The 25,376-nt window shown below is 46.0% G+C and overlaps 1 protein-coding gene across 1 annotated transcript in view; it reads left to right on the top strand.

Annotated features, from left to right (window-relative positions):
• T265_04571 (hypothetical protein) overlaps nt 1-25,376 on the top strand; it is a gene marked incomplete at both ends in the record, with an annotated part of 74,261 nt that overhangs the window by 7,579 nt on the left and 41,306 nt on the right. The window contains 9 exons of the mRNA XM_009169346.1: nt 8,673-9,077; nt 9,704-9,951; nt 10,073-11,270; nt 13,685-13,824; nt 15,628-15,827; nt 16,504-16,657; nt 18,363-18,562; nt 23,908-24,031; nt 24,289-24,804. Of these exons, the coding sequence (XP_009167610.1) occupies nt 8,673-9,077; nt 9,704-9,951; nt 10,073-11,270; nt 13,685-13,824; nt 15,628-15,827; nt 16,504-16,657; nt 18,363-18,562; nt 23,908-24,031; nt 24,289-24,804 (3,185 nt within the window). The remainder of the gene's footprint in view (nt 1-8,672; nt 9,078-9,703; nt 9,952-10,072; nt 11,271-13,684; nt 13,825-15,627; nt 15,828-16,503; nt 16,658-18,362; nt 18,563-23,907; nt 24,032-24,288; nt 24,805-25,376) is intronic.

Below are 25,376 nucleotides of genomic sequence, written 5' to 3'. Positions count from 1 at the left end.
TACTGCACGATAGAAAGAGCTGTCGACCCTAATAATGTCCCTAAGGGCAAATCAACGTTCTGTGCAATTCCAAATGATCATACTGTACAGGGTCATCGGACAGAATGAATATATCATCATCATTGTACTATCCGCGTACTCGTCGTACAGTGGTTGTAAATGCCACAGTTTCGTTCACCGATGATTTGGGGATGGGGTGGGGTAGCTGCGCATTGCAAGCGGGAGCTGATAAATTGGTGCATAGATCTAGAATTCTCAGTGGGCTCTCAAGTGGGGGGATTGGGAAGGGAGCTATGCATTAAAGGCAATAGCTTGGATGCATGAGCGCCATTGAGGGTGCGACAGGACCATGTCTGACTGTCTCTAGCCATTTATATGGTCTGTCTTGGTGGTTGTGCGTAAAGAGCCCTTCGAGAAAGTCGGTCGACTGGCATACGCAGCACGTGGCCAAGCCAGCGCAACCTGTACAGTGTGATCAGTTCATCTATCGAGGGTGAGTTATTTCTTCCGAATACCATTCGATGTACTTCAGCATTGCTGATCCGGTGTTCCCACCAGATTCGGGCAATGCTCCGAAGACATCGATGGTCACACTGAAAGTCTTTTGACGTCCTCAGCGCGCAGCGACCAGGTTGTAGATCCACATTATGATATGGAGCGCACCGCAGCATTGTAAACTCGACCCTTGACAGAGAAGCTGATGCCAAGCCTACGCCACAGGTGACGTAGGTTCACAAAAGCTTCTCTAGCCTTCCCAATCCGGATGGAAATATCGTCTTTCGTGAGATCACCGGGACTGATACAGCTGCCCAGGTAAAAAAAATTTGTCTACTAAATTGGTTCATCCGCAAACATGAGGCTAGGGTTCGAGCCCACCCAGTGTTGCAGTAGCACTTTACACTTTGCAGGTGTGAAGCGCATGCCGAACCGCGAGGCATAATTATTTAAATCATTTAATATTGTTTGCCTTGCCACGGGGTCAGATTCAAGAAGAGCTATGTCGTCTGCGTACTCGATGTCTGTGAGCGGAGGCCCAGGAAGTAGTTCGACTCCACAGGCATTAGAGGCTGGTAGTGGGTCTTCGATGATCGTATCAACGATGAAGTTGAAGAGGAAAGGTGAAAGAGGGCAGCCCTGTCGGACACCATTTGATTTCGTGAACTCAGGAGAAAGCTTCCTGTGAACCTTTACACGGCCGCAGGAGTTGGCGTACAGCGCCTTAATGAGGGTCAAGAATTTATGGGGACACCTTTGCTCCACAGACACTACCATAGGGCTTGGCGATCCACAGAGTCAAAGGCAGCTTTCAGATTAAGAAACACAATTGTTGGTTGCTGGAAGCAGTGTCGCTGTTTTAGAATCTGTCGGAGGGTGAAGATATAATCGATGCAACCTCTTGCTGGACGGAACCCAGCTTGATTTTCACGGATCTGTCTCTTCCTGTGTTCAGTCAACCTTCGAAGGATAAGGCCAGAGGGCACCTTCGATGCCATAACTAACAGGCTAATGCCACGGTGGTTTCCACACGGCGTCCGCGTGCCCTTTCTGAAGATAGGGATAACTGTCGACATGCCCCATTCTGCAGGCACTTTCTCTTCGTCCCATATAGCACCAATAAGCTTTGTTAGATGGGTCACCAGGGATTTCCCGCCTTCTTTGAAGAGGGCTGGATACAGACCATCCGGTCCTGGTACCTTCTCACGTTTTATTAGAGCTGTTTCGTACCTTATTTCGTCTTCCGACGGGCGATCAAGGTTTACGTTCCATTCGCCCGTATGCATTATCCCCACAGACTGTGTTGCATGAGGCCAACTGAACTGCTCTTCGAAGCGTTCGGTCCATCTCTCCAGTCGACGTTTTTGGGAGTGAATTGATGAGCCATCTTTCTCACTTATCGTTTCGCTTTCCTGGGGCGAGTCGATCGTATCAGTTGATAAAGGACACGGCTGTTTCCCGTAGCAAAAGCCTTCTCCATCTCCCGAGCTTTCGATGTCCACCAGAGCTCTCGGTCCTTCCTTAGACTTTTCACTATTTGGCGTTTGAGGTATTTGCGTGCGCCGTCAAACACGTTGCTTGCTGGTGTGGCTTTCCTGGCCGCAATCATGGATAGTGACGTCGACGATATCCAATGATCTTGTCGAATTGGAGAAGTCGGGCAGGCAGCATTGAACGCCGCTAACATAGCTCCTTTCACATTTTGCCACGCTTCATCCACATGCTCACTGCCACCACAGTATTGTTTTACTGTGGAGAGTTGTTGGGTTAGCTCAGATCGATACTGCTGAGCTGTGGCAGTTCTTCGAAACTGGTGGATTAGGATGCTCGTTGCTGACTTGCGAGGCGTGCGCGCACCATGGCGTGATCGGAATCAAGTGGTGTGCCCCAGAAAGAACGGCAGTCTTGAATTGTGGCTCTCCACCGGTGACTGATGACCACGTGGTCCAACTGGGTCCACAGTTGATTTGTAGTTGGCGGCCGCCAGGTTACGCGGTGCGAACGTTTATGTTGAAAGTTCGTACTTGCCAGAAACAGTTCGTGATCAGCACACAACTGAAGGAGGCGATCCCCGTTGTCTGTTCGGCGAGCATCGACTCCGAATCGACCACCCAAATGTGATTCCAAGGAGCTCAGACGACCTACTTGAGCATTCAAATCGCCTGCAAGGATCACAATGTCAGTGCTTTTTGCCTGACGAATGAGCCTGGATAGCTCTCGATAGAAAGTATCCTTCTCCGCATCAGAACTGCAGTCCGTCGGGGCATAAGCCGACACGACAAACAGGCACCGCTTTTTATGCCGCGAGGCATTGAGCTTGATTGAACTGGATAACCGGACGGCGCAGAGACGACTGTTCACTGGGATCCAATCCAGCAAAGCGCGTTCAGCTCTGGGGCTGAGTGCAACTCCCACGCCATACATTCCACGAGTCATCGCTTCTGGGTCACCAGACACACGGAGGGAGAAATGTGAAAGAGCTGGGTTCATCCTTGGCGTTCTGAGATGCAGAACCACGCTCGGGTCTTGGATGCGTGTTTCGGAGACACAGCATACATCGATTTTAATGGAGTACAAGGTTTCAGCGAGCACTGCCTGTTTGCCAATTTGACACAGAGTACGGACGTTAAAAGCTCCTGTATAGAAAGAATCTCGTGGATTCAGAAAGGTGTTATTTTGTTTAATGTTTGTAGGCAGCGAGGAGCCTAAGGCCCTTCGGTCAGGTGACTGACAGTCAGATGGCCCAGCGACGTTTGCTTGTGGGGTGGGAAGGGGTTGGGAACGGACATCGGTGGACGCTGAACTGCGCGAGCTAATGATACTTCCCGGTTGCCCAGGCCGAGGAAGGGGGTTTGGTTGAGGTACCCCACCTTGAGCCTTTGACTCAAAAGTCTGATCCACAAGGCAGTGGGAGAATGTAGGGTTTTTTTCGGGGACCCTGACCCTAGCCTCTGACTCTAACGTCTGACCTGGTGGACCGCAGGGGGTTGTCTTAACCCGAGGGCGCAGGGAATAAGGCAGTACTGTCTCATTCTTGATGCGGCTGCGCACAGCACGTACCTTTTGAGTAGCACCGGGCTCTGGTTTTAAAAGTATTTCGACCGTATTGGATAATGCGCCGACGGTCACGGGCAACTACTGGGCGATCGGAGTGTGCGGTTTTGGGGCCGACCTTTTCTAACCCGTTCTTCCTCGGAGGAAGACAGCGTCGCTGCTTCCATAAATATAGACATGCTGGTCACCTGGGGGAAACACCTTACTGCCTTCACATTCCTGTCGTAGATGACAGTACGACTTTACCCCTAGACCACCTCGTAGCACGATTATTCGTAGTACGGGGTCCTGCTGCTCCCCTTTGGCCTTCCTGACATGGTTGCACCTTGTGAAACGGAGTTCCAGCCAGTGTAGCCCGCGGGGTCATTGCAGCATTCAAGCCCGACCACCACGTCAAGGTGGCAGCTTTAGGTTTGGACAGAGTGTATACTGCATATAGGGATTCACAGTTTATCATATGCATTTTCTGCTTCACGAATAAGTAATTCAGACATCACAGTGAAAGCATCACATCCAAGAAATGTTCAAAAATCATAACTGCTTTTTTCGGGCTTTTACATACGTATGACACGTAACATGCCAGTCTCACGGTGACGGTAAACTCAAATGGATCTATGTTTTTCCAAGTTTGGTTGATTAGGCGTACTCATGGCATCACCAGAATACTCATTTGCGTCACAAGCCATGATTAATTCGTCGCGTTAACTACTCTGAACCCCTGGCAGATCAGTTGCGCCTATACCTGACACAGCAAGTTGTAAGGCCCTTCCGAAGTTCACCTACAGTTACTGTAGAAACAGTCGTCTAAGCATTTTTCAGTACTGTACTAATAGTCTTTACGTCGGAAGTCGCGTTCCACGTAATCTTTGGCGGAGAAGTAATTAATCTTTGTGCACTTTTTGACTTAGTAGTGGTCACAGGACATTGAGAGCCTTTTCGATGGGATGTGCATCGTCGATGCATATAGGCTGTTTATCAGCGACATACACACGAAGGTGAGTTACACGTTTTTACGGGAATTTGAGCAGACATATGATCGGTTTGTTCACTTTGAAAGTTCCCTGTGATCCTGTCTTGTGAGATGCCTATCCTTAACTTACGGACTCGAAGCATGCCGAAACACAAAAATGCGAGTCTGTGGTGTAATCAGCATCACGAACAGCTCATCAAAGAAGCCGTATAGAATCTCGAGGCAGAACTAGGTCACCTTGTGATGACCATAAAACGTCTATGTTGGACACAAGAGGTTGTCCAACGTAAGACCGTGCTAATGTATGCGGGGGGAATTCCCCAATCAAAAAGAATAAAGATGGTCATTAAGGTCCTCCACATGGATAAGCGCATTTGCCAACGGGAGAACAAGAGCATCTCGGACTCGGTAAAAAGGGGGCAAGATGGCTCAGTGGTTAGAGCGCGAAATCACGGACCGGAAGGTCCGTGATTCGAAGCTACCTCTGCCTCTCGACTTACCCTGTCTGGGCTTGGACAACCCGGCAGTATCCCAGCCCTCGTGCTTACTTTGGTTGGCATGGTAGTTAGGCGCTGAAAGCATATTACAGCTGGAGGTTTATTACTCGGTAAAAAGCCGGTCGGCGAACTTATAGAGATTTCGNATGGAAGGCATGCTGTAAAAGACGTCGTTGAGATCCCCTTCATGAACAGCTAACGGGAATCCCTTGAACCGCTTCTTGCTGTGACCTAGAAAGATGGTTTAATTTCATCTGCAGCTTTTTTTTGGTTAGAGTGAGATCTGGCGCAATACAGGGTGATTGATGTAGAGGGGTTTGGTCGTAGTTGGGTGTGATCTTGGATCTACCGTTACCATACTACACTTTAGGTAATTGGTCCTTCTGTATTGACGCTAATTAGCTCGCTGGAAAGATACGAGTTCTGGTCGAAACAGACAGTTTTACACTTTCCTCGGTTGGAATGATAGCTATGTACACCACAATGATACTGCGGTTTGCGCAAATAAGAAGAAAGTAGCCCTGACGGAGAGACTTACACGAGATGAGTTGACCGTGAAATCGCAAGCTCCTAAGGTAGCTTAAACCACTACACGGATACAACGAATCACACACAATCCTATATTTTGAGGGTTTAGAATAGAGCATGTTGTAATTTTGGACTGAAATGAGGTTCAACCCGGTTCCAGCCAGCACCGATCTCTCTATGTCGAGTGGATGAGCATCGTGCGCACAGTAGGTCCACGTCGATCTGACGGGATGCTGATATTTAAGTGATTTCTGTAACGTGGTCTAACGACTGGTATTTATAATTAAGAAGAGCTCCCTCTGATGTGAAGTGGAAAATTCACAATGCTTCTCACGGAATAATGTGAAACCGCACGCTATTACCCACGAATTAAACCGAAATGCTCACGTGCAGCAGACTCCTTTCGCATTGACAGTGGAACATACTAGTGACAAAATACTGGAGGCTCCTTGCTGATGGAAGACTACAATGTGTGTCCTTATCTGCATTGGACGCATAAGAGCCTCTTGCTTCCTCTAGTCTGTCTTCGTATTCAAACTGCAACCACTTGATCCGAATAGCCAAACTGGAATTCGAATTCACTAATGTATCCCTTGCAAATGACTTTCCCCGAGTCGCCATCCATCCCACTGCGCTTCACTTCTGGGTTATTAACTTTGGCCCCTGACAGCCTAGGAAAATCTTGAAGGCCATGATTACACCGTCCAAAACTGGCGTTGCCAAAACTAAGAACACATGCAGATACATAGTCAGTCGCAAATTAATCCGATGTTCATCACATTTGAATCTCGTTGATGGTATTCTTCAAGAGAATTTTTTTATATGACACCAATAACAAGGTTTGTGAAAGCTCGTGGACAGTCTCACCATATCACGGAAGGTACTCCGATAGCTTAAATGTCGTTCAGACTAGAACGTGGTGCGACCTTTATGCGGTGTAGTCGATTGCAAGATACCAGAAACTAGAGATCCGACCGAGATTCGGCTGGGTCTTCTGTTAAGACCAGATTAATTGGCAAATGTGCTTATCTGCACAATGTGCAGCTTGCCACTGAAACGTTTTGAAGCGCAAGTGAACGACTGTACTCGACTTTGTGAGTGTTAAACCACAGGGAAAAAATATAAAATATACCTGGATAAGAGAGATCTAGCTCCATCATCCATACTTTTAGAAACTTTTGTTGGTTGAGGATGTTTCATACCCTCAGTTTGGACTTTGTCAAATAATTAACCAGGGGTGCTAGCACTTATGCAGGTCAAGCAGAGTTCTGGAGGCACTATTATTACGAAACGATTATCATAACGAAGACCTTGCCTTGACGGGAAGTTAATCAAAACATACTTTTGCATGAGTAAAAGATTCCAACGCCGAAAAATTTGACTCCCTGACTTCCCATGGTTCCCTTCACAACAGGGGAACCCCCTGGATAACTCAGGTTTGTTGGTAATCCATCGGGTTGTAGATGACTGGACCTCCAGATATAGCCATGACAGAAACACCTGAGGAGAGCTGTCAGATGAGACGTAACGAGCCCTCGTAGTGTCACGGCGTATACTACTGATGAGGCATGTGAGTAGTCAGTGGTCGTGTCGCAGCCCCGTACCGCATCTGATGAAAGATGAAGCTTATTAAGGAACTTGCGGAATTGATTTGCAGTGTTCGTTTACGCGTGAGATTATCCAGTTTTTAAAAACTAGGTGCATTTGAGACGTATACTTCCCTGTTCAATAGCTTGTAACTGCTTAGGTGGGGTTTCCCAATTAGCGACTTCGAAGAGTAGGGTTTTGCTCCTTTCAGTAGTATGAGCAGTGGTACTGGAGGCTGATCTGCGTTACTTTGCCTCACCATCATCATCACTCACAGAAGCACCAGAGAAGAACACCAGTGCTTTATTATCATACATATGTGTTGATCTCTCTGAACATAGCCCTACAACGCAAACATGGGAAGAAGGACATTGAAGGGGACCTAGGTGTAGCCTATCACAAACATCCAGAGTGTCTACATCCTCAACATTCAGTCATACAGCATGGGTAAAAACCGAGAGCATCAAATGCTACTGGCGTCGGGTAGACGCCCTATTTCTCATGCTCACTAAGCACTCGCGCAGAAGGTCGCCTCGGCCTCAACTTGGAAGGTGAATATGAACAACAGCATCCGAACTTTTTGTAGGATCTTTCATTTCCTTCTAGTTTTACGCTACCCCGAATCAGGCATGAAGAATAACGCACTTTCAGATAGATGGCAACTTGGTATGCGCGGAACATGATCAAGATACAGTGCTCGATGCAGTCCTTGAGTGAAGTACCTTTTGCTTCAGCAGAGACCCGTTTCCTGATCCTCACGTTGAGAACGCTAATTGCAACCAATTCTAGCCATTGTCCGAAAAGGTGAAAATATCCCAGATCCTCCATTCGAAGTTATCAAGTCCGGCAGCCGTACAACGATGCAGCTCTCACTGGTCTGATACACGCGTCCGTTGAGACCTACTGTTATATCCGACCCATGCAATTTTGAGGCTCGAAGACGGGGATTTTGTGTACAGATTTATGAAGGCTGTCAGTGTTTGACTGTCGGTGTCTCCAGAGGGGTGTAGGAGTCTGTTTGGATCTTCATCATCATTGTAGCCATCACTGGCTGTAATAAGCCAGTGATAAGTATTGGTGCTTAACTGCCACGCAATCATGAGGGAAGGCCTGGGTTGAGAGAGCAGTGAGAAGAAGCCCTATCTCTTTAAGGAAAACGATCAAGGGTGAACCACCTACACCTTTGAACAGCGCTAAAACAAACATCTATGCATCGTATCGAAGCACGTTTCCAACCACTTGCAAGCGCGATCACGTGGCACCTAGTCAGGAAGGCGTGAAGATCCTATAACCTTGTTTCTAATTATTTGCTACTGGTACATTGGTGTCAGTCATAGTGATGATTACATTTCTCCTTGTGATATGACGGCAGTGTTTCGGGTTTTCGAGAAGGGTTGATTTACTTCGGCCAGTTTGGGTTATTCAATCAATTCCGTTGCATTGGCGCACTACCCCTCAGACCACCACTTGACTTTTGTAACCATCTGGGGAGTGTTCCTAAATAGCCATTCCTAACAACTAACTGTTGTTTTTCACCTCAGGTGCGCTCTCAAACGAACTGTTGGCCACAGCTCATTTGAGTGGCCAGTTTACTGCGGCACAGTTAAACGCTCTCGTCGCTGCTTGTCAGCAGCAACAACAGCAGCTGCAACGCTCTTCTGGTACTGCAGGGAATCCGCACGCCCCTAGTATCCCGTTTGCGCAGACGTTGGTATCTGCATCCGGCATCAAACCTCCACCCTCTTCAACAGCGTCTTTGAGTTCCACTGGTTCTGGAGCCGGAAACGTTGGTGGGAGTTCTCATTCTAGCCGTTCTCTTCCTTCACATATAGTCCAAGCAAACCCGTTGTCTACCTCACATAGCCACCATCAGAAGCGCCCATCGAGCGGCCAAGCTCCGTTCCAGTCTGGTCACGGTCCTCAATCCGGTCTGAACACAATCGGAGGTCAGTTTCTGGAACTCCACACTTTTTATCTTCTGCAGCGCCAACTTGTCTAGCACTCTTTGATGACTTCTACTCTATTCTTTGTGAATTAGGTCCATGACGTAGAATTGCAGGCATCCAACAATATTTCTATTTCCGTGAATTTATGGATGTAATAATTGACCATTATTGAATGGGTGCTTAACGTATTTCGGCCCTCGATCTGAATGGATCAGAATGGGTACAACTCGCTCCAGTTCGTTTCAGATCTTGAGTGTATCAGCATTTTGGTTCATCTTTCCGATAGATGTTCATCCTTGAACGTACATCGTCGTAAGAAGTAGAAGGAAGATTCTACACTTCATTCAGTCCCTCAATTTCGCTTTCCCAATCTCGTTTACCTGAGTCGGTTATATCTTACTCGTATGAAAATTGCATCCATTTATGCGCAACTGAATGCTAAAGGCAATTAATTTTAGAATTTTCAACATCTTTTCCAAATGGACAGTTGAAGCGACTGGCTCTACTGCGTTTCCAATGCTTATCCAATATTGGCTGGAATGCTTTTTCTTTCCGTGTGTTACCCTTCACTACCACTCTTCTGTCTCTTTTCATGTTCCCTTGCCATCTTTTGTGTTTTACTGTAGGCCGTCCACCGTCAGCTTCACAGCCTGCCCAACTGCAGCGTAACTCCCTAACTGGTCAGCCCAGTTTCTCACACTTACATCACTCCGGACACCATAATCCGCCGCACCACAGCCACCTGGATCAGAATGCTGCCACAACTATTGGTGGTCAGAACTCTTTGTCTGGATGTCGTACCCAACCTGCACATCATAGCCAGTCAGGTGCAACTGCATCCTCTTCACCGGGCCCGGTGGCAGTTGGGTATCAGGTTCGTTGTGCTTTTTGTCTTTTCCGCCTCATCGGTAATCTAGCTGTCTTAAATATAAATAAGTGATTTAGATTGTCCCGCCTCACTTATAATTATGTATGATGTTCTCTGCTTCCTATAGGGTCGTCGTTCCCAACTAGCTCCTCCCAGTTCCCATTCTAGCAAACGATCGCGAGTCGCTAGTAACCTACCATCGTCACCGCAACAACAGCAGCACTCACTCTCACAGCACGGCCTCTCTTCGCTGCCCGCTACGACGCACGTTGCAACCTCCACCATTGCTAGTGGAATGGAGGCCTTTATGAATACTGTTGCAGCTACCAAGGCAATGGCCAATCTGAATCCTGCGGCGGCTGCTGGATTCCTTAACCCTGCTCTTTATGGCTCAGCCAGTGAGGCAGCGGCGGTTGCTGCTGCTTTTTCACCGCTGTTTACAGCTGCCATATCCGGGAGTTCAGCTGCCACTGCACCCTCTCCAAATAATCTCGGCGTTTTTCCGAATACCCATTATACCGGACAGCACCAACGAACTCCAAGCACCACCAGTGGTAACACTGCAGCCGCAGCTGCGGCGGCTGCATTACAACAAGATCAACAGCACTTGCTACCACCCTCCGTAGCTTATTCGAACCCTCTCCTGACAGGGTCACTTTTAAATTCAATGAATCATGCTAGAAACACGTATCCCCATATCACAGCAACTACACTGGCTCATAATGCTACGCCCAGTGGGTCGCACCAATCCGGCAGCCATCCGTCATCTGCCCATTTATCAACTAAACCAGGTCACTCAGCCAGTCTGCTTCCAATGGCTTCTCGTCTGCCGTCTGGACACTTGAATCATCCTCACCACTATTTAGCAGGTCATCCTGCCCCACACAGTTTCCACAGTCCTCCTCACAATGTACCGCAAAGCGGTTCAACCCCTCATCACCTCTTACCTCAGGGGAGTGGCGTGTTACGACAGCAAACCAAGGAACCGGCTTATCATCCTCAAGTGGAAGCTATTTCTCCCGCTCCGGAGGAATCTCGTCTTTCCGATGCCCAGGATGCCAAAATTCATCGCGAACGCGAAGAACTCAGTCGTCAGTTGATGAACGTTGAGGCCGATCTGAATAAACAACGGGCGCATCAGCGCCTACTAGATGAACGTGAGGCCAGATTGACCAGTCGATTGGCTTCGACTGGTTCCTCCACCAAGTCAGTGGAATCAAAGACCCTTGGCTTAGAGGGTCAACAATCTCCCAAATCAGATCTGGCCCCCACAGTTGATTTGACGACCGACTTGGAGCGTGCATATGAGAATCCAATACAGGCGAGTTGAGCATTTATCTTTTTTGTTGCATTAGTTTTATTCGATTTTATGTCTATTAACTCAGTAGATAAGACAGGTAACTTAACTTTGGGTTTTCATATAAACCGGTAGTAGAAGGTCATGTTCGTTTTCAGGGGTTATCAACAGGGGCGGAACTTGAGTCCAATGCTTCCACGCTATGATTTGGACTAACCGGGTCGATCATTTCACTAAGGAGGCACGGCTGTTCAAACTAGAGTGATGTGAGTACAAGATCCGATTGGATTGCTACTCTATAGGCATTGCTCTTCGGCTGCAGCGACGTTTGACCAAGGAAAGGCGAAAGGCCGAAGAACAAGGAGTACTCAACAAAATACCTGACAGCTGTTTGAATGTCGTTATGTTTGAAGCTTTGAGGCTCACTCTGACTTGTCAAAGGAAGGATATGTGCTGATATTCTTGGCCGCTGTTCAGCTCGATCTTTGTTATCGGTCGACATCCTGTATTGTTAACTAAAGTAACCCTTTTTGCACGAAATCGCTCGGAAGGGCAGTTTTACTGTCCATGATGACTTCGGTTCCTTCATTGTAGCTTTTTTTCTCCCTGTACATATGGTTCAACACTCAGTTGAAATTCTTCTGGGCTGCTAATACAGATGAAGCTAATGGTAAATGGGAAGCACGTTTCATACGGGATTTTTGTGTAAAGTAGTTTTTCAGGACATTTTCCGCAGTTTCCCTTGATTTATGATGATGTTCGATTTTTTCGGGGTTATCGGTGTGAAAAGGATCATTTCAGTTAGATCCTTAGACTATTTCACATACACTGACAGTGCTGTCGATTGCAACAGTCACTAGTAGTTGATTCTCGCACATTTTAGCATGGTTTGTTTTCCTACTTCGGAGTTACGGGACTGACTGCCATAAAATGCTTAACAGAGTGCGGGTGATCAGCACCCACATATAAGTTGGATTAGTGCATTCTTTTTAGCTGAAGCCTGGACACTCGCTGCTTTCAAATCCTAGCCTTGTGCGGTTCGTAGCGCAATCCATTTGGATTGAGTGTGTCCTTAAGTATGGACTGTCTTTCCGTATTCTGATGTCCTCTCCCTGCACACACACACACACACACACACACCCCCCCCAATGAATGTCATGGTGGCAGTTCTCGCGGTGAATAGCCGGAAGCTGTACGACGATGCCCCGTAATGTTATCAAAGCTCATGTTCATATTATGGTCACTTTCGGAACACCATTGATTGTTCGCAAATTGCATGTTTGTGCATATGAGTTTGTGTGTCATTGCACAGTGCTGTCAAACTTGACCGGCCAGCTGGATCACAATGACAGCCGAACAACTATACATGCACGAAGGTTTTCAAATAGTTGTGGCAGCCGGATTTGCAATCCAATAAAAGTACTTTAGGTTTCTAGTTAATTGACCGGATAATGAATGTCATGGTGGCAGTTCTCGCGGTGAATAGCCGGAAGCTGTACGACGATGCCCCGTAATGTTATCAAAGCTCATGTTCATATTATGGTCACTTTCGGAACACCATTGATTGTTCGCAAATTGCATGTTTGTGCATATGAGTTTGTGTGTCATTGCACAGTGCTGTCAAACTTGACCGGCCAGCTGGATCACAATGACAGCCGAACAACTATACATGCACGAAGGTTTTCAAATAGTTGTGGCAGCCGGATTTGCAATCCAATAAAAGTACTTTAGGTTTCTAGTTAATTGACCGGATAATTTTATAGTTATGGGAAAAGCTTGGTTGCATGGTATGTTCTGAAGGTTCTAATGGAAGACATTTTAATAGTTGACTATACAGTGGAAAGGAAATTCAGTGACTCCAATTCCAGGAAAGTAGAACTCCTCCCGGGTGACTTGCTCATCGACATCGGGCATGTGGATAGCATAGTCCTCAGATCTCCATTCTTTCAGGTCTAAAAATCTTTTAGAAAGAATGGTGGTCCTTTAAGAAATGATCTTTGGGCCTCTTGTCAGGGCCCATTAGCAGTGCACCTCCATGGCTAAACATCTACACGGCCAGGTGGATATGTTACCACCGTTCCACTTGGGTTGTCACATCTTAACAGGTGGACTTATTAACGCTTGGGCTGCGTGGTTGGTCTGCCCAACAGCCTGAATAGCGACTCACTAACTGTCCTAGTTTTCAAAACCCTGCGTCGCTTGTTTTTGTCATATAAAAATACACCCTGATTGCCCGCCGTTCTTATTAATTTGTTTGGTCTATGGGTTAACTGTATCCTATTTACTAAACTGTGGAATACCACCTTTCGTGCATCTGTTTTAAGGCATTCATCGCGGAGAATCGTAAACGAACCCGACAACATCACCTCATCTTCACGCGTCTGTGCGGTCCACACGTGAAAGCCCACCCCTATGCGCTACCCTTGTATCGTCAGCCGTCAGATTTACCGTACTTGTGTGCGATTCGAACAGATTTTCGGCAGCGATTCCGTTTAAAGTTGGTCAACTATTTGCGTCGCCGGAAAAAAGCCGAAGAAGCTCGTGTCAAGTATCTGGCGCAACAGTATGCACATCATTCAGTGGTAAGTTTTCTAAGGTAACTACACCGTGTTTGTTCATCCAGTGTTTTTCAGCCGCGGACTCTTGCAAAGCGTTTTTCTGCCTTTCAACGTGAGACCTTTAAGGTTTCTTCACTTAGAAAGCTTCATTATTTTTTTAATCCATCGGGATACGTAACCAGTCTTCAGGTTATCGCCTACATACCCTCTGGCCTACACTCTGACACACTTGCCACTTATTGCAGTAATGCCTTGAGTGAAGTGGGTCATGTGACATGACTGTGTCGCGTGCACGAAAACAGCAGACTCATCTTATCTAACGCTCGGTTATTCAGTAGTTGCAAATCCAGTTAATTATAAGACTTTACCGTACTTTTACTGCAGTCTCTTCACCGTCTCCAAGACGCTCAACGACCTTTCGGGTTACCAAGCCAAAAATGCTTTATTCAAAATTTCATGGGGGGGGGGGGGGCGAAGGTGAATTCCTCAACAGGGACTAAAGAGATAAATGGGTGTTTGATCTCCCTCCCCTAGGACAGTCCGCTTTTGGCGGGGCTTCATGCACTGGCTATTATGTGGGATGATTTACTTGCGAGATCTCTAGGGTAGTGGCTTCTCTTCGGTGGGTCCCGTTTTGGTAGTTATTGTGGTGTGTGACTTAGCCTTTGTGTCGGTCAGTTTCATTGCTGGCGAACTGACCTCGCTGGTTCCCCCCGGTACGTGGCTTCTAAAAGTTCTCAGAAATTTGGTGTCATCTAGTCTTCAGACCTATTGACCAGAACGTCGTTGTTCTTTTACTATTTGGCGAACGAATGGTGCTAAATCTTTACGTCCAAATTGGTGCGTCACGCCCGAATCATCGGAGCCGCTCAGTATTCGCACAATGGAATGGAATTTTCGAAGGCTATGACGTGTCCTTGATGGACTAAAGTAATCGAGCAACTGTGTTGAGTACCAGTTCAAAATTCTGAGCCCCATTTAAGCATCCCGGGGTATCAGCGACGCTGGGGAATTATTCCACCAGACTTTTCCGCCAGAGGTATGATTGCTCCAGTGAACAATCAAATTTGGTGACCTGCGAAAATATGGACGTAGACCAGAATGGTTCTTGGTTTGAGCATATACGCAACAAAACCCAACATTTTGGCGCAAAAAGTTTTACTCCACTTGTAAAGGTTTTGCAGCTAAGAGCATTGCATTGTACATGGGCTCCATCATCGGGTGTATGCCGGTTCGAATTAGGTAGACTCATTGCATTCTGGACTATAATGTAGTGCTCCGAGAAGGCTTGCGTAAAGGAGCGACTCTGGTACTGCTACTATGAGCGGGAAGATCAACGTTCAGTGTTCTAATAGGACAATCGACCTTCAGCTTGTCGCGCAGATGCTCTACCACGTGAGCAACCAAGACGCTGCCTCATGTCACATTTGTGTGCCTGAATTTCAAGTTGATGCGTCAATCCCTTTTCCAGTGGATTAACAGCTGAAAACCATCAACCCCATTAGTTAGCTTCTAATGCTAGATGCTATGGCGGGCATCAATTCAATTCTCTAATGAGAATCCTCCGGCCATGTTATGTGTACTTGTGTTATTATCGAAATCCACCAAATAATTTCCTACTTTATGTTCTGACAGGTTAGGCCCACATGTGACCTATCTGATTCTTCAATGCAACGAGACGGTCGTGGTGATCTTTTTAGCTATTTCACTTCCTGGTGGGTATCAAAGTTCCCCGTCCAGCCCATACAGTGCTGGGCTCACCTCCTTATTTGCAATGTTTTAAAGGAACATTCTATTATTTTTGTTCATCTCCTTTTTTCATATTAGATATTCACGAAGAAGATGGAAAAGTTATTGAATAGTACCAAACAGCGTCACCGAGAGCTGCGGTACCGCGATATTTTTGAAAAGATGCATCCAGAAGTGAAAAAGAATCGCGAAGACCGGGAACTGAATCTCAATGATGGCGTTCGTCCTGTTGTCACGGAGGATCGTAAGTCCATGTGGCTGTTACTTGCTCATCTGCGGTAGGCAGCTTTTGGTATGATAACTGTCAGTAGACTACCATCCGTCCATAAACCTCAGTATCACCTTGTATGTTTTTCATGTCTCCGCTACATTTTGCTCTCCGCTGATGGCTTTCCTTCATTTTGTTACACCAGCTTTTCCAACTACTTTGCAACCGTTTGCTTTTCGATATTCAGTTTTCTGCCACTATAGCCAGATTACTAGCTCAAGAAGGAATCCTCATAGCCCACAAACCGAACGCCACTTTAAAGAAACTGGTCACGGGATCGAAGAACAACCAAGACGGAGCCACGAAGAACATTGGGACATACCAAACTAACTGCAGCAAGTTCTACCTGGGACAAACTGGGAGGAAATTATGCACATGAATAAAGGAGCACAACGCTACCGTCTAAAGACATGATTCCCTATCCTTGAAGTGCATACATGAAGACCGAGAAGGTCACAAATTCAATCTGGAATATGCCAAAATTGACAGACGGATACACAAGACTTGTAAGGGAATTACTGGAAGCATGGTACGGTGGATTCGATCACCCGATTCATTGAACTATATCCAACTTACGCACCGCTGTGTGCAAACAACCAAAATATCAGCCGAAACACTCAAGGAGAGCTGAATATCGAATTAGCAAACCAAAAAACTAAAAAAACCTTGGAGTCGGATCAACAAAGGTCGCAAGCTGGAACCCAGAAGGGTCAAGGACAGCGGTTGCTCCAGCACGATCAGAGTACGAGAGCTGGGGAGGCCAAGCTCAAAAGCCACATGGTCATCGATCAATCAGAACCCAGAGTAATGAAGGAACAGATGGAGCCGCCCGACCGAACAGTTAGCCGTGTTCGAAGGTCATCCCAGGCTAGCAGCACGTATCTTAACCCACACAGCACCACTCAACGCACAACCACCGACCCATGTTTACGTACCCTGACAACGTACTGATGATGTCATCTCGACTGGCGATGAAACGTTTGCAATCAAATTGCCCAGCTCAGCATTAGACCATCCCCATATGCTGTTTCTTACTCATAACCCATCCACGTCTTTCATAGCAGTAACTGCATACGCAATCTTTGGCTTCGTATGCTCTTGTCGTTCTCGTGGTTCCTGGCGAATAGTTTGACTTCTTGTGCCCCTGTTTATCTGTCCAATTATGAAAACACCGACCTGACCGTAGGCATATGCATGTTAGCGTGCGTGCAGACACTGACGCGTACATGGCATGGTAGACATTACTTGTATGATGACGCATATACGCGGCGACCAGTTTGACATATATGCCTGAATGTTGATTAACCAGCTTTCAAACCGGTGCACTTCAACGTGCTAAAGGTGATATGCGAACTTACTGATTGGAAGGTCCCTGATTCTCAGCATCCCGGCTGATCCGGTCTAGGCATGGGTATCCTGATACCCTCGTGCTTCCTTCTGGTGGTATGGCAGCTAATCACCCAAAGGTTGTTACAGCTGAGCGGTTTTTATTTTTAACGCATTAAGGAACGTGCATGGGATTTTTGAAAACAATTGGTATTCCCTCAATCTGCGTGCGCGCTCCGTGACTACCCATTCGACTGAATGCGCGCTCGTTTGAGCAATAAGGAAGCACGTCAATCATTGATAGGGAACCAGTTGAGCAACTCAGTGACCTCGTTTTTTTTTAAAAAAAATGTGGCCTATGTCCTTGTGTACTGTTTCAGTAGTTATTCTACGCAATATTGGATGGCTGTTTCGCTTTTGTAAAGACTCATCAGCACCGGACAGCCAGACTGAGGCCGAACCACGATGTAGTGTTTTTAGTTACCAAGATATTAATAATCTGTTGGGCTCGGGACGATGGTGGTTAATTGGCGAAATAGGTGTTCACTGCTTGTCCCAAACCAAACAGATAAGTCGGTCGATTTTTCTCACGGCTCATGGGCTCCATCATCGGGTGTATGCCGGTTCGAATTAGGTAGACTCATTGCATTCTGGACTATAATGTAGTGCTCCGAGAAGGCTTGCGTAAAGGAGCGACTCTGGTACTGCTACTATGAGCGGGAAGATCAACGTTCAGTGTTCTAATAGGACAATCGACCTTCAGCTTGTCGCGCAGATGCTCTACCACGTGAGCAACCAAGACGCTGCCTCATGTCACATTTGTGTGCCTGAATTTCAAGTTGATGCGTCAATCCCTTTTCCAGTGGATTAACAGCTGAAAACCATCAACCCCATTAGTTAGCTTCTAATGCTAGATGCTATGGCGGGCATCAATTCAATTCTCTAATGAGAATCCTCCGGCCATGTTATGTGTACTTGTGTTATTATCGAAATCCACCAAATAATTTCCTACTTTATGTTCTGACAGGTTAGGCCCACATGTGACCTATCTGATTCTTCAATGCAACGAGACGGTCGTGGTGATCTTTTTAGCTATTTCACTTCCTGGTGGGTATCAAAGTTCCCCGTCCAGCCCATACAGTGCTGGGCTCACCTCCTTATTTGCAATGTTTTAAAGGAACATTCTATTATTTTTGTTCATCTCCTTTTTTCATATTAGATATTCACGAAGAAGATGGAAAAGTTATTGAATAGTACCAAACAGCGTCACCGAGAGCTGCGGTACCGCGATATTTTTGAAAAGATGCATCCAGAAGTGAAAAAGAATCGCGAAGACCGGGAACTGAATCTCAATGATGGCGTTCGTCCTGTTGTCACGGAGGATCGTAAGTCCATGTGGCTGTTACTTGCTCATCTGCGGTAGGCAGCTTTTGGTATGATAACTGTCAGTAGACTACCATCCGTCCATAAACCTCAGTATCACCTTGTATGTTTTTCATGTCTCCGCTACATTTTGCTCTCCGCTGATGGCTTTCCTTCATTTTGTTACACCAGCTTTTCCAACTACTTTGCAACCGTTTGCTTTTCGATATTCAGTTTTCTGCCACTATAGCCAGATTACTAGCTCAAGAAGGAATCCTCATAGCCCACAAACCGAACGCCACTTTAAAGAAACTGGTCACGGGATCGAAGAACAACCAAGACGGAGCCACGAAGAACATTGGGACATACCAAACTAACTGCAGCAAGTTCTACCTGGGACAAACTGGGAGGAAATTATGCACATGAATAAAGGAGCACAACGCTACCGTCTAAAGACATGATTCCCTATCCTTGAAGTGCATACATGAAGACCGAGAAGGTCACAAATTCAATCTGGAATATGCCAAAATTGACAGACGGATACACAAGACTTGTAAGGGAATTACTGGAAGCATGGTACGGTGGATTCGATCACCCGATTCATTGAACTATATCCAACTTACGCACCGCTGTGTGCAAACAACCAAAATATCAGCCGAAACACTCAAGGAGAGCTGAATATCGAATTAGCAAACCAAAAAACTAAAAAAACCTTGGAGTCGGATCAACAAAGGTCGCAAGCTGGAACCCAGAAGGGTCAAGGACAGCGGTTGCTCCAGCACGATCAGAGTACGAGAGCTGGGGAGGCCAAGCTCAAAAGCCACATGGTCATCGATCAATCAGAACCCAGAGTAATGAAGGAACAGATGGAGCCGCCCGACCGAACAGTTAGCCGTGTTCGAAGGTCATCCCAGGCTAGCAGCACGTATCTTAACCCACACAGCACCACTCAACGCACAACCACCGACCCATGTTTACGTACCCTGACAACGTACTGATGATGTCATCTCGACTGGCGATGAAACGTTTGCAATCAAATTGCCCAGCTCAGCATTAGACCATCCCCATATGCTGTTTCTTACTCATAACCCATCCACGTCTTTCATAGCAGTAACTGCATACGCAATCTTTGGCTTCGTATGCTCTTGTCGTTCTCGTGGTTCCTGGCGAATAGTTTGACTTCTTGTGCCCCTGTTTATCTGTCCAATTATGAAAACACCGACCTGACCGTAGGCATATGCATGTTAGCGTGCGTGCAGACACTGACGCGTACATGGCATGGTAGACATTACTTGTATGATGACGCATATACGCGGCGACCAGTTTGACATATATGCCTGAATGTTGATTAACCAGCTTTCAAACCGGTGCACTTCAACGTGCTAAAGGTGATATGCGAACTTACTGATTGGAAGGTCCCTGATTCTCAGCATCCCGGCTGATCCGGTCTAGGCATGGGTATCCTGATACCCTCGTGCTTCCTTCTGGTGGTATGGCAGCTAATCACCCAAAGGTTGTTACAGCTGAGCGGTTTTTATTTTTAACGCATTAAGGAACGTGCATGGGATTTTTGAAAACAATTGGTATTCCCTCAATCTGCGTGCGCGCTCCGTGACTACCCATTCGACTGAATGCGCGCTCGTTTGAGCAATAAGGAAGCACGTCAATCATTGATAGGGAACCAGTTGAGCAACTCAGTGACCTCGTTTTTTTTTAAAAAAAATGTGGCCTATGTCCTTGTGTACTGTTTCAGTAGTTATTCTACGCAATATTGGATGGCTGTTTCGCTTTTGTAAAGACTCATCAGCACCGGACAGCCAGACTGAGGCCGAACCACGATGTAGTGTTTTTAGTTACCAAGATATTAATAATCTGTTGGGCTCGGGACGATGGTGGTTAATTGGCGAAATAGGTGTTCACTGCTTGTCCCAAACCAAACAGATAAGTCGGTCGATTTTTCTCTGTAACAGGAGTAATGCGACATAAAACTGATCTCATCAGCCTCATTTACAAGCAAAACGCATTACCCATTACGTTCTTATACGAGGATTCCGGGACAGCAGGTTCTCTCCAACTTCTTACTTAACTACTCAAACCATACTATTTGGTATTTGGATGTTCACTATACACGTGCTTTGGAGGACTGTGCACTTGATAACCGAGAGCAACTCTCTCCGTGGACTGTTTTGTAATATAGAAAAGTATCCACAAGTTGTGAGATGGCTCAGTCCGGCTCCAGCGAGCTCATTGTTTGTGGTGGGAGGCTACTGATAGGAAGGTTCTTAGATCGAACCCACCCTTATCTTCTCCACTGCCCCTGTTCGGGTTTTGGCAACTGGTGTAGTGGCGGACACTACTGATGAGGCATGCGCGTAGTATGTCGTTTTCTCGTAACTCCGCCTCGGGTCTAATGGAAGGTAGGGTTTATTACGGGACTTGTGGACTTGTAAGCGTTCGCTTACAATTGCGTGATAGTCAATGAATATCTACAAAAGTTCAGGTAGACGCTTGAGAATGGTCAGTTTTCAAAAACAATTTGCATCTGAGACGTTTACATTCCTGTCCAATAGTTTGTAACTGTTTAGTTGGTGTTCGATAGTAAACAACTCTGGAGTGAAGGGCTTTCGTCCTTACACTGGTAATACCTCAGATGTGGCGCTTTCTCCAGTCAGTTATGCAATACACTGGCAGGATATCGAATTGAATGGTTTCGATTTGTATTACTGACTACCAGATTAATCAGTGGTCAGTGACACCGCTTCCTAATTTTTCAGACCTACCGTCGACGTTCTGAAATCTTGTTCAGTCCCATTTACCTGACCTGGCGAGACTCCTCGATATGGCTTATGAGCCAAACCGCCAGTAGTTTTTCAGTCACCACGGTGGCAGTGTTAGTTCCGATCCTATGACGTGGAGGACATAATGTGAATATAACCAGTTGATCACGTGATCGAATGAGTGAATATAACAAACACGGGGCTAAGTGTGATCGCCACGCTTCAGAAACCAGCGAAACGCCACAATCAACGCATCCGTTGTTGCATAGGCTGTCACTGTAATCTTTGTGGTAGCAATATTGGGTTTATGAGCAGGCCAAATCTCTGGATGACAAGCGTCCAGATTAAACCGCTCTACTCATCCACATGCCTATTCATGTGACGCCCTTGCGAATGCATGATGTAAGTCCAGCCACATTGGTTTGCACCGTATTTGCTTACTTGTACGGTGCCATGATCATCGGGTTTGTCTAAAATCGTTTGGGTGACAGTGGCCACAAGGCTGACGGTAATACGAACTGTTGTGAGGGGTGGCTTTAGGAAGCCACCATCACCGGATAAACTAACCATATCTACAGAGAATTCTCATACCTCATTAGTGATCATGTATGGTTTTCCTTATTTGAGCGAATTAGAGCCTTTAAATCTTTTCTCGTATCTAATTTAGGGTTCGTATTAGAAGATTCTGTTATGATGAACTGGATCTGCAGGGGAAGGGTTTACTAAGTCGACTTCTTCTGTTCCTTGTATACGCTTTCTACACTTGATTGTAACAGGTGGGCTTTTCCTCTCGGTCAGGGTTTTAGAGTAAGCCGAAGCGTGAGTGAGTGGGATTAATAATGCCTGTCCCACTCCAGTCCGCGCCTCATTAGACGACACATGGTATCTCCAGCACCCTTTCTCATCTGCAGGGAATCCTTAACATTAATCGTTAATGAGGATGATATGGGCGAGCATAGTGTATACTTGATTCTGTGTGTATGAGCATGCGAGTTTCGATCCCTGATACTCTTGTCAACGAACTCAACATAGGTATACCATTCAACACCGGGTCTATCAAATCGACATCAGACGCACAGATTTTGTCATAAACCGTACATCTCTTGATAAGTAGATACGTTCCCCAATTTAGGCGCGTTACACAGCTTTCGGAAGCGGAAGTTTTGGCCTAAAATGGATGGTCTGACGTTTAGATCTGACGCTTAGACCATTGACCTAAAATACAGAAGCGCGCATTTCCTTCTCAAACTAGTTCAGTGAACTACTGAATTTTCATCATAACAGTGAGCAGTCAATCTTCTGACAAATCAAGCAAAACGCTTCTAAACACACCTCGGTGGTGCGCTAACGATTATCGCGAATATATACCTGATTTAATCCAAGGCCGTGACATTATCGATATTCCATACATCACATCCATTACTGTCGATCTCTCACTGAAGTTCATCATCAAACTATACCCAGATGTTTCGGCTCGATTTAGCACTGGAATTCTGTTGACCGCTTTTGCTATGCCACACTGTTATATCTCAAATATGTACTACGATTTGTCGGAAAAGGTCATCTTCTTGAAGGACTCATTTTGGAGGAATGCTGTTTGTTGCCCAAATGGGACCACATTTACTTGGTGATACATCGACACAATCTATTCTCGGGTTGTTCGTTCTTCTAAACACTAGAACCAACAGGAAGGTCGACCCCATTACAACCGTTGTGGTATTAGCAGTAGTGGTAGTGGGATGTCACGCTTTCTCTTAACTTCTCTCCACTTCTTTGTTTTCCGTACATTCCTCCGCTCATGTCTCTCGCCCTTTCCCACATGTGTTTTCATGCTTCTCACAATTAAGCAATGTCAGTGCTAGGCATTAGTTTTTCGGCCAACTTTTCTCAGTGGTGCTCGTGTTCGTTGATCCTGCAAGAAGCTCATGAACATGGTGGCACTTGGATGAAGTACACTCTTTTACCAATGGGAAACCCAAATGAACCTCAGCTGAACCTCTTGCTTATATTATCCTTCAGCCTAATATGCTGCACAAAGTCCGCCTCGTGTTTCAGTTTGTACGATATTCAAGATATTGAAGCATAGCTTCTTTATACTGACTGAATTTGGGAATGAGTGGATTTCATCAATTGCGTGCAATTTTTGTTGATGGAAACTCAGGGACTATGTCCACCCGGTGGGCCTCAGGAAAGGCAAAAGGATATTTTCAGTAGTCTCATGAGTAGTGTACTGGCTGAAAGTTACGTTTTTCCGTTTCACATTATGTTTGACGCACGTAGTGACTCAACTGTTTCAGCCGGAGTCGTGTTTGAGCATTGTCATTTATAGTCTAGTCCCACCTATCTGGCCTCATTGATTCGCTGTGGAAATGTCCTAGTGATCTCTTTCCCGCCAACTGCTTCCTGCAGGTCTTCTGTGATATTTCTAGACGTCATCTTATGTGCCTTCGACCATATCTGGGGACCTGTCGCTTTCTTAACGACTATAATTGGAAAAATTCTCAAAGTATCAGTTTTGTTCTCCGTAATTGCAACTTATTATTCGTCTACGCGTTTTCACGACTCTATCCGGAATGACGATTTCCGATGGTAGGGACTTACTCTTTCGTGTCTCTGGTTTGAAAGGGCTTCTGTTCCTGCTCTCTCTTCACCCTTAGTTGAATCGTCCTGTCAATCCTCAAATGGCACGCTTGTTGATGGAACTCAAACACCTGTTTACGATCCGGTGGAGGAGATGAATAAGATGAAGGTAAGTGATCAGGAATATTGATTAGATCCCGCGAAAACATCATATCACTGCTTCGTTCTAAGGAAATCCACTCGTTTTTCCGCATATACTGAAGTTGAATCAAACTTTTCAATGAGTGTTCTGTTTTATTTTAAATTTTCAGACATATAATTTCCTGCGTTGACCATGGCTAGACAGCCGAATATTTGACAAGCATCTCGTGACTTTTCCTTTCCTTGTCTGAGTAACGACTGACATTCCCATCCTTCCACTTTCAGGAATATGCTATTGACCCACCCATGCCACTGGCCCCATGGCAACGCCGCTATCGATTCATTTATCAATCTGGCCTGGTCACCGACTGTCGAGCTCAGTTGCAAGAGGAGCATGATTTATCGAAATGGACCGATGATGAGAAGCAGATCTTCCGAGAACGCTTTTTGGCTACTCCCAAAAACTTCCCTAGCATTGCCAGCTACTTGGAGGGGAAAACTGTAGCTGAGTGCATTCATTATTATTACTTATCGAAGAAGACCGAGCGATATAAGCAGCTGTTGAAAAAACACAACGCTCGTCGTCGCCGAGCTGTGCCATCGGACCGCGGCGGTGGCGGAAACAACAACTCCAGCGGTGGCTCCAATTCCAATCAGAACTTTCCCGCACCGTCTTCATCTGGGTCGTTCTCAACTGGTCCGTTAAACGGGAATCTCGGTTCGTCACAGCAGCCACCACCTACATCTGGTGGAGGATCCGGCAACGGGGATCTAAACACCGCACCCTCAGATACAGTCCGGGTAATTTTATGTTTTGCACAGAATCGTTTTTTAGTCCTGAACACCATGAAACTTAAATTTTGATTGCAAACTGTAGGAGAACTGAAAGTACTGTTGACACTTGGAGGGAGCTATTCAGTATACTGATGCCTTCTCAGCTAAGTAGGTCTTCGGTACGTTTGGCGATGGTTACATGCGGAAGCGAGAATAATTAAACTTTTCTACAATTCCCTCAGCCTAGGAAATTATAGACTCAACTTGGAACTTCACAGGAATTTTCTGAGCCAACAGTCAGCCCTGTTTTCACTACTAGATTTGCCCAAATAACGTCCTGGAAGCTGAAGTTGCACGTGGTCCAAATAGGTCTTTCCGGTATTTTTATCAATAGCTGCTGTTTATGCGTAACACACTGCTCATATGGTTGTTAAAAACCCTTTGATAGCCCATCAGATCATCATAAACCAGAGATTCATGTGAAACTTTTGTTGATATCATCAATAGCATTGATGGCTTGGCCAAGATTAGAGTGACTGTCAGCACTGTTATACCTGAGGCGGTAATATATATATATATATATATATATATATATATAT

Source organism: Opisthorchis viverrini (assembly GCF_000715545.1).
Source record: "Opisthorchis viverrini unplaced genomic scaffold opera_v5_77, whole genome shotgun sequence".
Classification (NCBI taxonomy): Eukaryota; Metazoa; Platyhelminthes; class Trematoda; order Opisthorchiida; family Opisthorchiidae; genus Opisthorchis; species Opisthorchis viverrini.
Note: the sequence above shows the minus strand (reverse complement) of the source record. Positions and strands in the feature narration are given on the sequence as shown.